Source organism: Symsagittifera roscoffensis, chromosome 4, assembly GCF_963678635.1.
Source record: "Symsagittifera roscoffensis chromosome 4, txSymRosc1.1, whole genome shotgun sequence".
NCBI lineage: Eukaryota > Metazoa > Xenacoelomorpha > Acoela > Convolutidae > Symsagittifera > Symsagittifera roscoffensis.
This window is the reverse complement of record NC_087065.1, coordinates 65,540,983-65,554,196: the sequence shown is the minus strand read 5'-3', so window position 1 is coordinate 65,554,196 and position 13,214 is coordinate 65,540,983. Positions and strand designations below refer to the sequence as shown.

Below are 13,214 nucleotides of genomic sequence, written 5' to 3'. Positions count from 1 at the left end.
AATAATAGCCATCACAGTATTTGAACCAAAGGTTTGGGGTTGGTAATCAGATTCGTACCCGCTAGACTAACTAGGCCAGTAACAACTGTAATATAGAGAAAAAAATGCTGACTGTTAAAATTAGCCACATACTGTACTTTTAGAGCCTGGTTATCTCCGCGAAGCGGCGAGGCGCGCATAGTGCGCCCACCGGCTACCTTAAACCGAAACTCGGCTAAATTAGTCTTTGAACAATTAAAAAGATTTCGAACTTATGCGACTGTTTTTGGGTCTTATGCACAAAAAGGCCGAAGTCAATTTTTCTACATCGTAAGCTGGAAATTATGCGATCAAATTTGATTGGGTAATTTTAGCCAATTAAATTCAAGTTACACGGTCAGGCATTCCGATCAACTTTTTTTTAAGCATTTTAGCAGATAACAATATTAGCCGAAAAGGTGGAACTTTGAGTCAAATTATCAAATGATTTTTGAGTCAATTGAGAAACCTTGCCCAGACAAGCAAAACTCAGTATAATGGCTTGACAAAACAAAATTCAATTTTCTTTATCATTTGGGCTAATGATTTTATCTGCTTGAAGTTTCAATTGAAATGGCAGAAAAATCGATGGAAATGTCTAATTAGCCAATCAAATTCATCCACAATAATTTCAGTTCAAGAGATGTAGAAATAATGAATTTGGGCCGTTTAGTGCATAAGACCCCTGCTTTTTACACTTGCGATCAGCTTAATGTATTATAACGAACCTTCTTTTTACTCTTGCGATCAGCTTAGTGTAATATTTTGAACCTTATTTTTTTCTAAGCTAACTCGCAGATAAAAGTGTTCTTTAAAAGAGTTCATTAAAATTTTGAGGTCACAGGGTTCGAATCTCGGAGATAGCCGAATTTTTACTAAGCTGAATTTTACTAATTCAAGGCTTATTTCTAATTTTTGCTTTTGCACTTTATAGAGCTGCTTTTTGTCGTGTTCTCGCAATTGTTTGCGAAGCCAAGCTTCGCCTCTGTGTTAAATTTGCCACCTATGGGGGTCTTTTGGGTTATAACCACCCCTAACTGGATGAATTTGGCAATTCAAATTTCGAGTTGAATTTGAAAGCGCGAAAGCCAGTGAAATAAACAGTGGAATACCACTCGCGTGCAATTAGCAGCTGCTCGATTAGGAAACAAAAATATCTGGCAACTTTATCACTAGGTTTCCTAATCAAGCAGCTGCTAATTGCATGCGAGTCGTATTTAATTGTTTAATTCACTCGCTTTCGCGCTTTCAATTTCAGCCCGAAATTTGAATTGCCAAATATATCGATTTAGGGGGTATAACCGAAAAGACCCACCTATGAGACTGATTTTTCAGTTTGGGACTGATATATACACACACCAAATAGCTATTTCCGTCCATTTCAATATAATTACTTTTCAGTAATTTGGGATCAGTAAAAGCATTATGCAAAATAGTTTTTGGCACTGTTGAACAAGTTTTGATTTTTAGCACTGCTATACGTTGGCACTGTTGTACTTTCCCGTTTGGGAAGTGGAATTTATTTTTCAGATTCCCAGCGAAATGAATATTTTTGTATTTTTTGATCCAGTTTTCGGATCTTGTTAATTATCCTCCCCCCCCCCCCACTCTATTGCAATAGGAGGGGGGGGGGAGGGAATAGTTAACAAGGTACAAAATTCGTATATGCTTCACTGTTCAATTCTTTCTTTATAGGGGGAAGATTCGTCACAAGGTACCATAGGGGGAAGGGGAATAGTTCACAAGAACCCAGTTTTCTTAAATAGCGAATCAGTTTATCAAAAAAATTCGAATCATAAAATGGTCAAGAATTTCAAAACGTTTTAAGAGCAGTAGCGGATTTAGGGGCTATGTTGGCTATGTTTTTATTTCGCACCAGGGGTAGATTTACGTGGGGGCGGACGACCCACCCGTCAGGGATTCGACCCTCTGCCGACCCAAAGGGCCCCCCTTTGCACTATAATTTTTCTAAAGGCGCCAATACATACTAACTTCGAGGGGCAAGCGCGCGCCAAAAAAATGCTATTTTTTTGTCTAAGTTTTTCAAGAAGAGCCTAAAAATGCCTTTTTCGGCCTGTATTTTCAAAATTTTGCCTACGGCGCAGAAATTTTGATTAAAACAGGGTCTTTGTAGTGCTTTGGGAGAGCTCGGAAAATCAATTTGGTCGACGTAAAAAAAAGATCGACAAATTTTTTTTTTAAAATCCTAGATCCGGCCCTTTTTCGCACCTGTAAATTGCGTCAGAACAAGGTTTGGTTTAATTTTCAGCGTTAGTATCTGGAAAAACATATATGCTCAGTAAAAAATAAGATTAAAAGGTCAAGATTGGATTGAAAGAGACAAAGTCTGGAAACATAATTTTATCCAAAACTTCGACTATAAATTTCCGTTAGATATACTCGCCTGTTTTACATGAAACTGAATTCTTTTTGAAATCAGTAGAATAAAACTTGAAGCCCGTTTGTTTAGACTGAGCATTCAAATATTTGATATCCAGCCTGTGGTTGAGCTCCGAAGTTCTCAAAGGCGAGTGCCGAAATCAGCCGCAGTTGACAAGCAACCCCAGTCGGAATCAGGGGCGAATTCCAATGCTGGAGATAACTCCGCCCCCTCTAACTCAAGGGATCCGGAGCAGGCTTGGCTAGTAGCACCTCTTATAGGCCAGTTACCGGCTGCAGTACAGGGAGCAGTGCTTAACCAAGCTAGCTCGATGCTGGATCGAGGTGGAGTCCTCGGGGGCCTTGGTCAAAACCTCGCGGGTTCCGGAATTTTCAGCGGAGGTTTGGGATCCTCGAGCAAGCCACGATCAGATAAGGAGAAAACGGCACAAAAAAGCATCCAATTATTAAGCCATGGGCCCTTTTTGTCGCTGATTCTGACCTGTTTAAAAGGCCAGGACGATCAGAGGGAAAGTCTTCTGTCCTCTCTGCAGACACAGTTTTCTCAGATGATTAAGGAGCAGCAGCATATAATCTCGATGACTTCGAATAACAACGTATCCTCAAATAGCGGCCTGTCATTGGAGGAAATCCAAGCCAATAGAATGAAGATGTTTAATGACGAGTGGCAATTGAGGTTGAGTCTTCTGGGATCGATGTTCGACTCCATTCTTCGCAATCAGTCTCTGTCAATGGAATGGATTATGACTCTGGTTAACTTACTAGAGAAGGATATAATTAACCCAGTGGACAATGCGCAACTGTTCTATACTGTGGTGGATATGCTGATTGTTCTGATGGAGTTCAACAGTGCGGATCATCCCAGTGCAGATGAGCAGGCGAAGAAAATGTACAATTCTATTGTCAAGAAAATCAGAGTACGTCAAACAGATAAGCTGAAAATGGCATTACAAGCTAAAAATATGTCTTAATTATAAGAGCATGACAGCAATCATCACAAAAAACCTGAACAGCTAGTATTATTGGCAGCAATTTTATGGATCATCCTTCAATATGTTCATTCATAGCTTCAGATCTTTTTTTTGATCATCTGGATCTCTTTATCTAAGATTCGGATTTCTTTGTTCATTTTATCGATCATTCTTCAATATGTTCATTTAAAAATTCGGATCCCTATGGTACCCTGCAACGATTTTCCACCCTTATAAAGATCTAATTCAACGGTTTTGGTGAATTTTTGCACTTAGTAACGAGAAAGTTTGCAAAAGGGGCGTGGAAATAGTTAGAAAGTTCCAAAGATTATAATTCTGTGCTAGAGTGATTGATTGCATTGCGTGTCTAGGCTTGGAAAAATAGGTTTAGCCAGATTATCTAACCGGATGCTTTCACAGAACAGCATAGGCGAGAAACAGAATGAAGGTCTGCGTCTGGTGCGACAATTGCTGCCTCTTCAGAGGAGCACAGTTGATGTGGTGTGCTGTGAGCCCATTCGAAGCCAGTACGACAGCAAAGGCAACAAGATGGACGCGCTCTCTTCACAGACTAGACACCAGGTTAGTCATGCCCAAGGTCATACTCTTCTAAACCTGCATGAAGTTCTAATGACGCGCTCTCAGGCTGAGATTTTGTGATTCATTCACGAAGTATTGACGTCATAGAAAAGCCTGAAAACGGAAAATAATTATTTAGACAGGTTTTACCTTTGCATTTAAGTATGGTATCGGAAGAAAACTGTCCTTATCTTGAGTTTTCTTGGAAATTTGGCATTGAAAAAGAAAGTTGCAGTTTTTCTGCGAGTTTCCCACGCTTTACTGATCTATTCGAGTAAATGAATTTTGTTGAGTATTATCGTGATCTGAGACATCGAAAATCGTATGTTAGTAATCATTTTGCGCATTTTTTTTCTATTAATTTAGTGCTTAAAGACGTTTTTTGAATAGTTTCTAAAAAAAAATAAGTCCTATATTGGACATTGCTATTGATGGTCTATCTTGGTTGTGTTCAGGGAAATCAAGTGGTGGGTAAGCAGCGTCTCTCTCCTTGGGACTTAATTGAAGGCTTCAAGATGCACGCTCCTCTACAGCTAAACTGGTTCAATGCAGTCAAAATGGAGAAGGGCAGAGGCAGTGTGTACGAAGAGCAGGCGCGTACCATGTTTTACCACGACCACTCGCCCCTGGATAGGACTCAGTCGTACTTCATGCAGCCCATAGTATCATCCCACTCGGCTCCTGGATCGACGGGAGGGGCTGGACTCAGTGATGAAGATGAAGTTCAAATGGAACCCCCGCCTAGTGTATCAGTTCCGACTCCAACTTCTGCTGCACCCAAAACTGTAATTAAACTTCTGTATAACCCAGTGAATCTTAGCTAAAGAGCTTATAATTAAAAGATAAAAAGAAACCTGATTCATTTTTTTTACAGCCGGCGGTTAATAATTATTTGTAATAAAACAGTCGGATTTTTAGAAGTCGAGGAGTCACAAGTCCAACTCATCTGGAGGAACCAAAAAGCAGACGAAGTCACGCAAGAAAAGCTCGCAGGCTCAGTCGCAGAACAACCAGTTGTCATCCGGGCCCCAGTCTGTGTTGGCTCCTAACATGCCCCCACCCACGCCTCTGGCACAGCAGCTGTCCCAATCGTACCCTGGCAGTGTACTTGGTCAACAGGTATTAAAATGGTTTCGCAGTTGATTTTTGGTACTGATTGCTCATTTTGGCAAACGGAGAGCGAATTGAAATGAACCGTTTCCCACCATAATGCGCTCTTTGCTTGAATACAGTGATATTTTGCAGCCCGGAAAAATCAAAAATACATTTAAGTCTTATTCAGGGAGAAAATGCATGGCTCGAATTCAGCGTATGTTCGCTCAAACGAAAGTATCTAATTGCTCACAAATTACAGGTAGGAGCAGCAATGCAGAACCCGCATTCAGTAGTACAGCAGCAGCCGACTAATAGATTTCCCCCTCCGCACAATGCTGCTGCCCAGGCCGGAGGTGGTGGGGCTGGAGGAATGATGGTCCAGAATGTGGGCAGCCAGCCACCAAGTCAAGTGCAGCCACAAGTGTACTTCCAGCAGCCGCAACAACAACCTCAGTCACAAACCATGAGCAATATGGGTTAGTAATTCTATTTAATTTGTCACCAGTAGCTCATTTGAGCTCATACGTCAAGCACTTGAGCTTGAGTTGTTTGTTTCTTATTGCGGACAGAAGTTTTCTCATAATCTGGTAAGAGGCTTTTCATGTAAAGTTGTAAAACTGGACGATGTGGCATTGAAAGTTTCTAAGCCGAGAACAGATGCTATGCAATTTTCAATGCTACATAGAAACTTTCAAATAAGTGAACCTTTTTAATCAACATTTTATTTGCGAGTTCTCGAACCGCTAGTGTAAAATTTACGTTGTTTTAAGTTTAAACCCTCTGAGAATCTTCTTAGATTGACATTAACTGCTATTCTCATTAGTAAAAAATGAGAATGTGGCATTTGAAAGTTTCTAAGACAATAAAATTAAATTGTCTTAAAATAGCACAAAAAACACGTTCGCTGTCCAACAAGCAAAATTAAAAGAGACACCTCGCTTTCGCAAGGCACTTCGGACAAAACAAGAGAATTAAATGTTTTTGTTTTTAAATCAGGCTTTTATAAGTGCCTTGCGAAAGCGAGGTGTCTCTTTTAATTTTGCTTGTTGGACAGCGAACGTTTTTTTTTGTGCTATTTTAAGACAATTTAATTTTATTGCTTAAGTTTTTATTGATAGTTAAAGAGGTAGTTGATATAGTTTAAGAGATAGTTGATACAATTTTGCCATTCTAGCCATGACAAACCAAGCTCAACTGTCCATGCAGCAGATGTCTCTCGGTCAACAGGGTGGAACACAGCAGTTGATGGCGCCTCCCCCGCAACAACAGGCTACCCCCAGGCAACAACTGACAAAGCACCTGAAGAATAAAAACCAACAGCAGGCGGGTGTGGCGGCTGTGATGCGAGCACAGAACCCACAGGGGGTGGTGCCTGGCGGAGGAGGTCCAGTCATGCCTGGAGGAGCAACTGGCCCAAGCAGGATGGCAGTTCCCCAGCAGATGTACAGACAAGGGTAGGTGAAGCCAATATATTTTAGTTTTGAGGGGTAGCGCGCGCTGAACAAACCTAAGGCTTTTTGGCCGGTGTTAATGATAATGTAAGAGAGCTCGGAAATCAAATCAATTTGGTCGACCTAAAAAACCGCCAGTTTTTAGATTTTTTGAAATTCCGCAATCCCCTTCACCAAAATTGTAGATCCAGCTTAGTTGAACTGATTCTAGATACTAGTTTACTAGTTTTTATTGAACAGAAAACCGTAGGAAACAAGAGAATTTGGTGCAGTTTTTTTACTAATGAGAATAGCAGTTAATGTCAATCTAAGAAGATTCTCAGAGGGTTTAAAGTTAAAACAACGTAAATTTTACGCTAAGCGGTTCGAGAACTCGCAAATAAAATGTTGATTAAAAAGGTTCACTTATTTGAAAGTTTCTATGTAGCATTGAAAATTGCATAGCATCTGTTCTCGGCTTTATTTGTGGCTAGTGTTTAATCTCCTATCTTCTATATACTCTAAGCTTCCGTGGTTAGTTAGTGTCTCTTAGTCTCAATGTCGCAGATTCGAATATCAGCCGTAGTCGAAATTTTGCTAATTCGAGGTTTCTTTCTACTTTTTTTATTGGGCTGCTTCTTGTGTTTTCGCTAGTTATTGCAAAGCAAAATTTCGCCACTGTGTTTTATTTAGTGTCGTATTCAGCCAAGATTTGGTCTTTAGGTTTGCTGGCGGGGACAGTCAGGTAGGCTTTGTTGGACAGACAGGCAAGCCCCCTGGCCCCGGCCCCTCGATGATGTCCGGTGCACCAACTGGAAGTCAAAGTCAGCAGCAGATGGTGTATGCTGTTCAACCACAGAATCAAGTGATGTCTCAACAGGCCCAACATAATCAACCATCAGGGGGTCAGTTTGTAGGACCACCACAAGGAGTTCAGAATTATACCAGATTCAACTCACAGGTAACTATCAAATAAACTATTTCAGCTTCGTTTCCCTTGACTGTTAGTTCAGTTAAACTGCAAGCGAGAATTGTGGAATCTTATCAACTTTTCTTTTTCCAACCTAGCCCGCAAATAAAGTGTTCTTTTGATGGCACGTTTGCTTCAATGCATATCATCGACAATTTAATAGCATCTCTAGATGCTTTATTGGTGTCATGCGTTAGTTAATTGCTGACATACCGCGGCGCAGATGCGAGGGCGTGAGGCTCGTAATCTCCAGGTCGGGGATTCAATTTGGCACAAGACAAGTGTTTTTTACTTTCTTTTTTACACATGTGAGCTTTAGCGAGCGTAGTGTAATACAGTGCTGATTTAAATTAACCGGACAAAACGAGCTAAGCTTGAAATTTAAAACGCGTTTTTCTCAAATTGGGTTGAGTTTAGGTGAAAACTTATGAAGACAAAACTTTCTTGAAATTTTAGCAGAATTAATATGTTGTAATTTGTTTTGCGAAAATCGGGCCCAAAATTTTACCCCAAAAATGTGTCATTTTGGCTTTTCTTAGTTAATCAAAAATTACGCCGAAAATACCCAGTCGATCACAGACTTATTTATATCAAAGTGAGTCCCTTACATAGCCCAACAAACTTTATGAACAGTATTTTCTCCAAAAAAATTTGCAAATTGTTTTAAAATTGTTTTTAAATAAAAAGTTGGTACTTTATATAGTAAAAACGACCTTTTTTGTCTATCAAGCAAAAATAAATTATTTTATACAATGTTTTGGAGAATATACCCTTCCTAAAGTTTGTTGGGCTACGTAAGGGGCTAACTTTGATATAATTATGTCTGAGATCGACTGGGTATTTTTGGCGTAATTTTCTATTAACTAAGAAAAGCCAAAATGTCCCATTTTTGGGATAAAATTTTGGGCCCGAATTTCGCAAAACAAATTACACCATATTTATTCTGCTAAATTTTTAAACAAGTTTTGTCTTCATAAGCTTTCACCAAAACGAAGCCCAATTTGAGAAAAAAGCGTTTTAAGTTTCAAGTTTAATGCTTTCGTGCGGTTAATTTAAATCAGCACTGTAGTACGACTTTTCGTTTTTGCAAGCTGTGTCGCAAATATTGGTGCAGCTTTTGGTGGCATCTTTAACAGCTTTTTGATAGCATGTGCTTTGAAATTCTGTTAGTGCAAAGTTAACACAGTTGATGCATTTTTCATTCATCAAATGAACCGAAAGAAACTATTTGTTTCAAACAATAGTAAAAACTGGATTTCAGAAATTTTCCAATTTGATATATCTCGCAATATTTTTGAAATGTTTAATTTATACATAATATATGCTTTCCAATTTATTACATGCGAAGTTAGTGTGGATGCCTTCAGTTTGTTATATTCCAAATTATTACATTTATTGAGTCTGTTTTGTCTGTTTGTATTGAGTGATTGTTTTGGTGCTTCGCATTGGCAATTTATTAGCGGCTCTTTTCCAGTTTCCCACTCCCTCGTACAATATTTCAAAAATTGTTCACATCGCGTTTTACATGTAATAATTGTTGAAGAAAATTGTTCATCTAATCACGCTGACTCATTCTAATTTTCCTTATATGACTTCCTTATAATGAGTTTTAGAAAAAATCGAAGGGGGCGAACTGGAAAAGAGCCTTTTTAGCATATGTAGCTGCTTTATTTGTGGCTAGGTTCAGAAAATTGTTAAGGGCTTGTGGCCATATGATCGAATGCATCGTAGCAAAATTTTTATTTTTCACGGTTTATTTTTACCATTTACAGTTTTTCTTATTTAATTTTATTGAGCTACTTTTTGCTGTTTTCTCGCTTGTTTGCGAATTGCAGCTTCGTCGCTGTGTTATTTGTGGTACCTGAAACAAAAACAAAATTTACACGAAGACACACTTCTTCGCTGCTTCGTCGGAACAAAAGCTGACAATTGATAGTCCGATAATTAAGTTTGCCAATCGGCTTGCGTAGAGAAATGATTTTTTTAGAAAGGGAAATTCACAATCTAGACAAGCTCAAAATTCTTTTCTAACCGAGAAAAGTAGGGAATAAGAACTGTCAGCTAACAGAAAAAAAACGAATAAACGATGTGAGTTTTCATGCTTGCAGGCTGCGTAGATTTTTTCGTTTATTTCTGGAAAACAGAAAACTGATTTTTTTCTTAAACGTTCAGTTTTCTCAAATAATTTTAGGATTCAAATATAACTTGAGATTTTTCATTTTGCAGCAACAAATGCAATTAATGCTCCAACAGCAGCAGAGACAACGTGCAATGCAGCTCCACCAACAACAGCAGCAGCAACAGGGGGGACAATTTGGGAACCAGCCTCAGTATCATTCGGGAGATCAGCAACAGACTGGAGGAACTTTCATGCGGGGACCTCCACCTTACAATTGACGCGGCATTTAACGCTTGTCGAAGCCAAAATATTGAGAATGCGTGAAGTTTCAAAAAATTTTCACTCAATTTTCAATATTTGTGCTTGCATAGACTTCAAAATGACAAAATGTATTCCGAATCAAAAACTCATAATTACATAAACATTGATGGTAACGAATTTGATATTCTTATATTTGTAGATGTTTCAGTAGTAATATTGTTTTAATTTTATGTCTTAGATTTTTGATGTAGTTGAGTTTTAAAAGTTGTACGGATAAAATTGTGCAAAATGTTCAAGCCTACTATTTAAATAATAGTTAATAGTTGGGTTCTTAGAAAATGCATAGGTCCTGCATAGCAAAACATAGGTCCTGCGGCGTGCCAAATTTAACAAGTGAAGCCAGTGTTTTGATTTTTGGTTGTAAATGAGATGCGATTGAATTTCACGACAAACTGCAAAAATGAAGTACATGTAGCTTAACTAACCGTAAAACTGCAGATGAATAAGATCTCTACGAGCCATTCAACCATGTTGGGGTGACTTTAGGATGGCGCTTCGAACAAGGGATTTGACTCCTCATCACTCAAAGGTTTCCACCTTTGGTATTAATAAGTGTAATGAATATAGTGAAGTCTCTTTAGGTCTTGGTGATTTTTTTCAAGAAAGTCTTAAAATGCTCTAATAACTACAGATGTGCATTCATACATATAAATGCATTTATGAATGCACTTAGGTATATATGCGCTTTAAGAGTTCAATTAAAACTTATCTGCTGAAAGTTACGTATATAGAACTCTCGAAATACGAACGTCGGAATGGCGGGAAAAAAACGTGACGATTTCTAGCTCCGAAAGTGAAATGTAATTTTTAGTTTTCCAGCGGGATAAAAACTTTACCTATTGATCCAATTTTCTCAAGTTGGGTTAATGTTATCAAAAAAGCGCCATCATGAATTGTTCTAGAAATTCAAAGAGCTTAAAGGACATCTATTTTTTTTTGAAATCCGAAAATTGAGTTTTTTTTAACGCATTAGTGTTCTTTTTGTTTACTTGCATTCATTTCTCTTTTCCAACTGTCTGTTGGCTATGTTTTCATGACATCCTTTTTCGATCGACATATATTAAAATTTTGGCATAATTTGTTAAAACAATCTTTATACTGTTCTTGAGAGTGTTCGGAAAATGAATTTGGTCACGAAAACAAAAAAGGTTGAGAAATTCTTAGATCTTCCCCTGTAAACCAAAAATGGAATAATTCAGACCATTTTTTTGGGAAATGTGGAGATTTGTCGGTTTTTTGGAGTTCAAGCCACAAAGTTTTGACTTAATTATGACATCGCAGTTGAAGTGGTGGAAACATTTGTGGGGGGGGGGGGGGGGGGGGAGGGGTGAATAAAATTGAGAATTTAAGAAACTCAAATGAAATATTGAATATTATTATCAATCAACATCAAACATGAAAGTAACACAGTGCCATTTTTTTTGAAACACTGCCCTTTTCCCTCTAAAAAACGCACACGCCACTTTATCCCTCAACACTTTCTAATCCAACTATTGGGTATTGAAAGTGAAAATGATGAATCGACAAAAACGCGTTATACGGCTTGCAGGAATTTCATGTGGAGGAACAGTGTTATCTTTACAGAATCGACGAAAGAAAGGAATGGAGCTTCGTAACGCACGAAGATAGTGTTTCTAAGCTAGGTAATATAGTACTAGATTATATTTCGTTGAAGTTATTACGCTTGCGATTAGCAAGCCTTTACAGATCGGAATATACTTTTTTCGGGTTAACAACCTGTATAACAGAATCACTTAGTACCTTGGTTCAGAATGAACTCAAATTTCCAAGCTTTTCGGCGCACTTAGTCTGGAGATAACGAATATGCATGGGACAGCAAAAACCCTGAGTACGAATCTGACCAGGACTTGTTTTTTTTTCTCAAACATAAATACTCCGTTTCATAAAAATTATCGGCTAATTATTTGTCTGCTTATTTTACGTCGGCTTAGTTGCCACAAAGAAATTTTTTTTGCTGCGTGCAGTTTTCATCGCAGTTTTTTCATGTTTTCATTTACTCCTGAAAATTGTAATTCTACAAGCTTTGATGTGCTTTTTCCTGACCTTGTTTTTAATATCTGGAAAAATTTTCGTCTTAAATGATTTCGGCTTTTATTTTATCAATTTACTAACTTGATTTTGGTCGTTCGAAGGAACCATAAATTGTATGCCTTCCTCTGGATTGCACAAAGGTCAAAAATTTCAGAAAAGAATTCATAGTTCATTTTTTTATAACATGTTTTGAAGGTTTCGAATTTTTTTTAAACGCCGTCGAGTGTCTTCTGGACATCATTCCAGACAACAGTTCAAGGTTTTCTACTTGAAGTTCATTCGAAAATGTTTCCGTTTTATTTGGACTTAGTTGATTCCTTTCCTATCTGCAAGCTGGCAATGCTATTTCTGTGGTATCGCAAGTGACAAGTGATGCGAAGCTCCGCTTCGCCTTTGAGTGTGTATATGTTTTTGTAATCCTTTTATGCTTTTGTAATCCAATCAGTCTCCGGTAAGACCAAGAATTTTTTTTCCAAAGTTAGAAGTTTTGCTTCGGGAAATAACATCATAGAGTTTCCACATAACACAACACGCCTTGGAGAAATTAATTACGCCTTTGATGCAGTTGCAAATACCAGCCCAAAAAGTCTGTAACGAATGATTTATTGAACTGATTTCCACTCTTAACTTCCACGCGTTCCACGCTGAACTCGGGTTGACCAAGTGTATGGAAAATTGCGCATCACTTATTTTCCATATGTGGAAACTGTATACTAATCCTTTTTTTCGATAAGCATTTCTGATCATCAAAACTTCCAAAAAGCAAAGAGTGAACTTGGAAAATGGCAGACAAAACTGAACTATGACTGAACTTAGAAACATCTGATAGCAAAAAATTTAAGAATTTTCGGGAAAAATGCTATCATATAACTCCCATATATGGAAATTGTATGATTGGCATGCATTTTTTGATGGCTACAACCAAAAGTTTTTTCAGCATTACGAGACCAAACTGTATTTTGTGAATTGTGAGCGGATTCTGCAACAAGGACGCCTCATTGTTCTTGTTTTTTTTTCAACCTCATTAATTGTTCCGACAAAGTTTTTACAAGTTTTAAAACTTGTCTTGGGATTCCAGAGACCTACACACACCAATATAGGCTTCTATCCAGTGCCTAGTACTCGTATTGAGTTATTTCGAAAAACCCTCAAGCAAATTAATTTCTTTCAGCCGCAAAACGGTTTTTGTACTCGAACAAACCTTTTCCATTTTTTTCGCATGCAAATTTTTGTTTTAAGTGTGCAAAACGTAAATCTGC

At 38.1% G+C, this 13,214-nt stretch overlaps 2 protein-coding genes across 3 annotated transcripts in view; one reads left to right on the top strand and one right to left on the bottom strand.

Annotated features, from left to right (window-relative positions):
* LOC134843644 (mediator of RNA polymerase II transcription subunit 12-like protein) overlaps positions 1–10,246 on the top strand; it is a 46,258-nt gene extending 36,012 nt beyond the window's left edge. The window contains exons 20-27 of the mRNA XM_063859838.1: positions 2,489–3,335; positions 3,810–3,971; positions 4,424–4,753; positions 4,887–5,087; positions 5,323–5,539; positions 6,238–6,517; positions 7,217–7,454; positions 9,690–10,246. Coding sequence (XP_063715908.1) covers positions 2,489–3,335; positions 3,810–3,971; positions 4,424–4,753; positions 4,887–5,087; positions 5,323–5,539; positions 6,238–6,517; positions 7,217–7,454; positions 9,690–9,860 — 2,446 coding nt within the window. The 3' untranslated portion in view covers positions 9,861–10,246. The remainder of the gene's footprint in view (positions 1–2,488; positions 3,336–3,809; positions 3,972–4,423; positions 4,754–4,886; positions 5,088–5,322; positions 5,540–6,237; positions 6,518–7,216; positions 7,455–9,689) is intronic.
* The window catches only part of LOC134843757 (exportin-T-like), a 551,312-nt gene that overhangs the window by 186,692 nt on the left and 351,406 nt on the right, over positions 1–13,214 (bottom strand). The window lies entirely within an intron of this gene.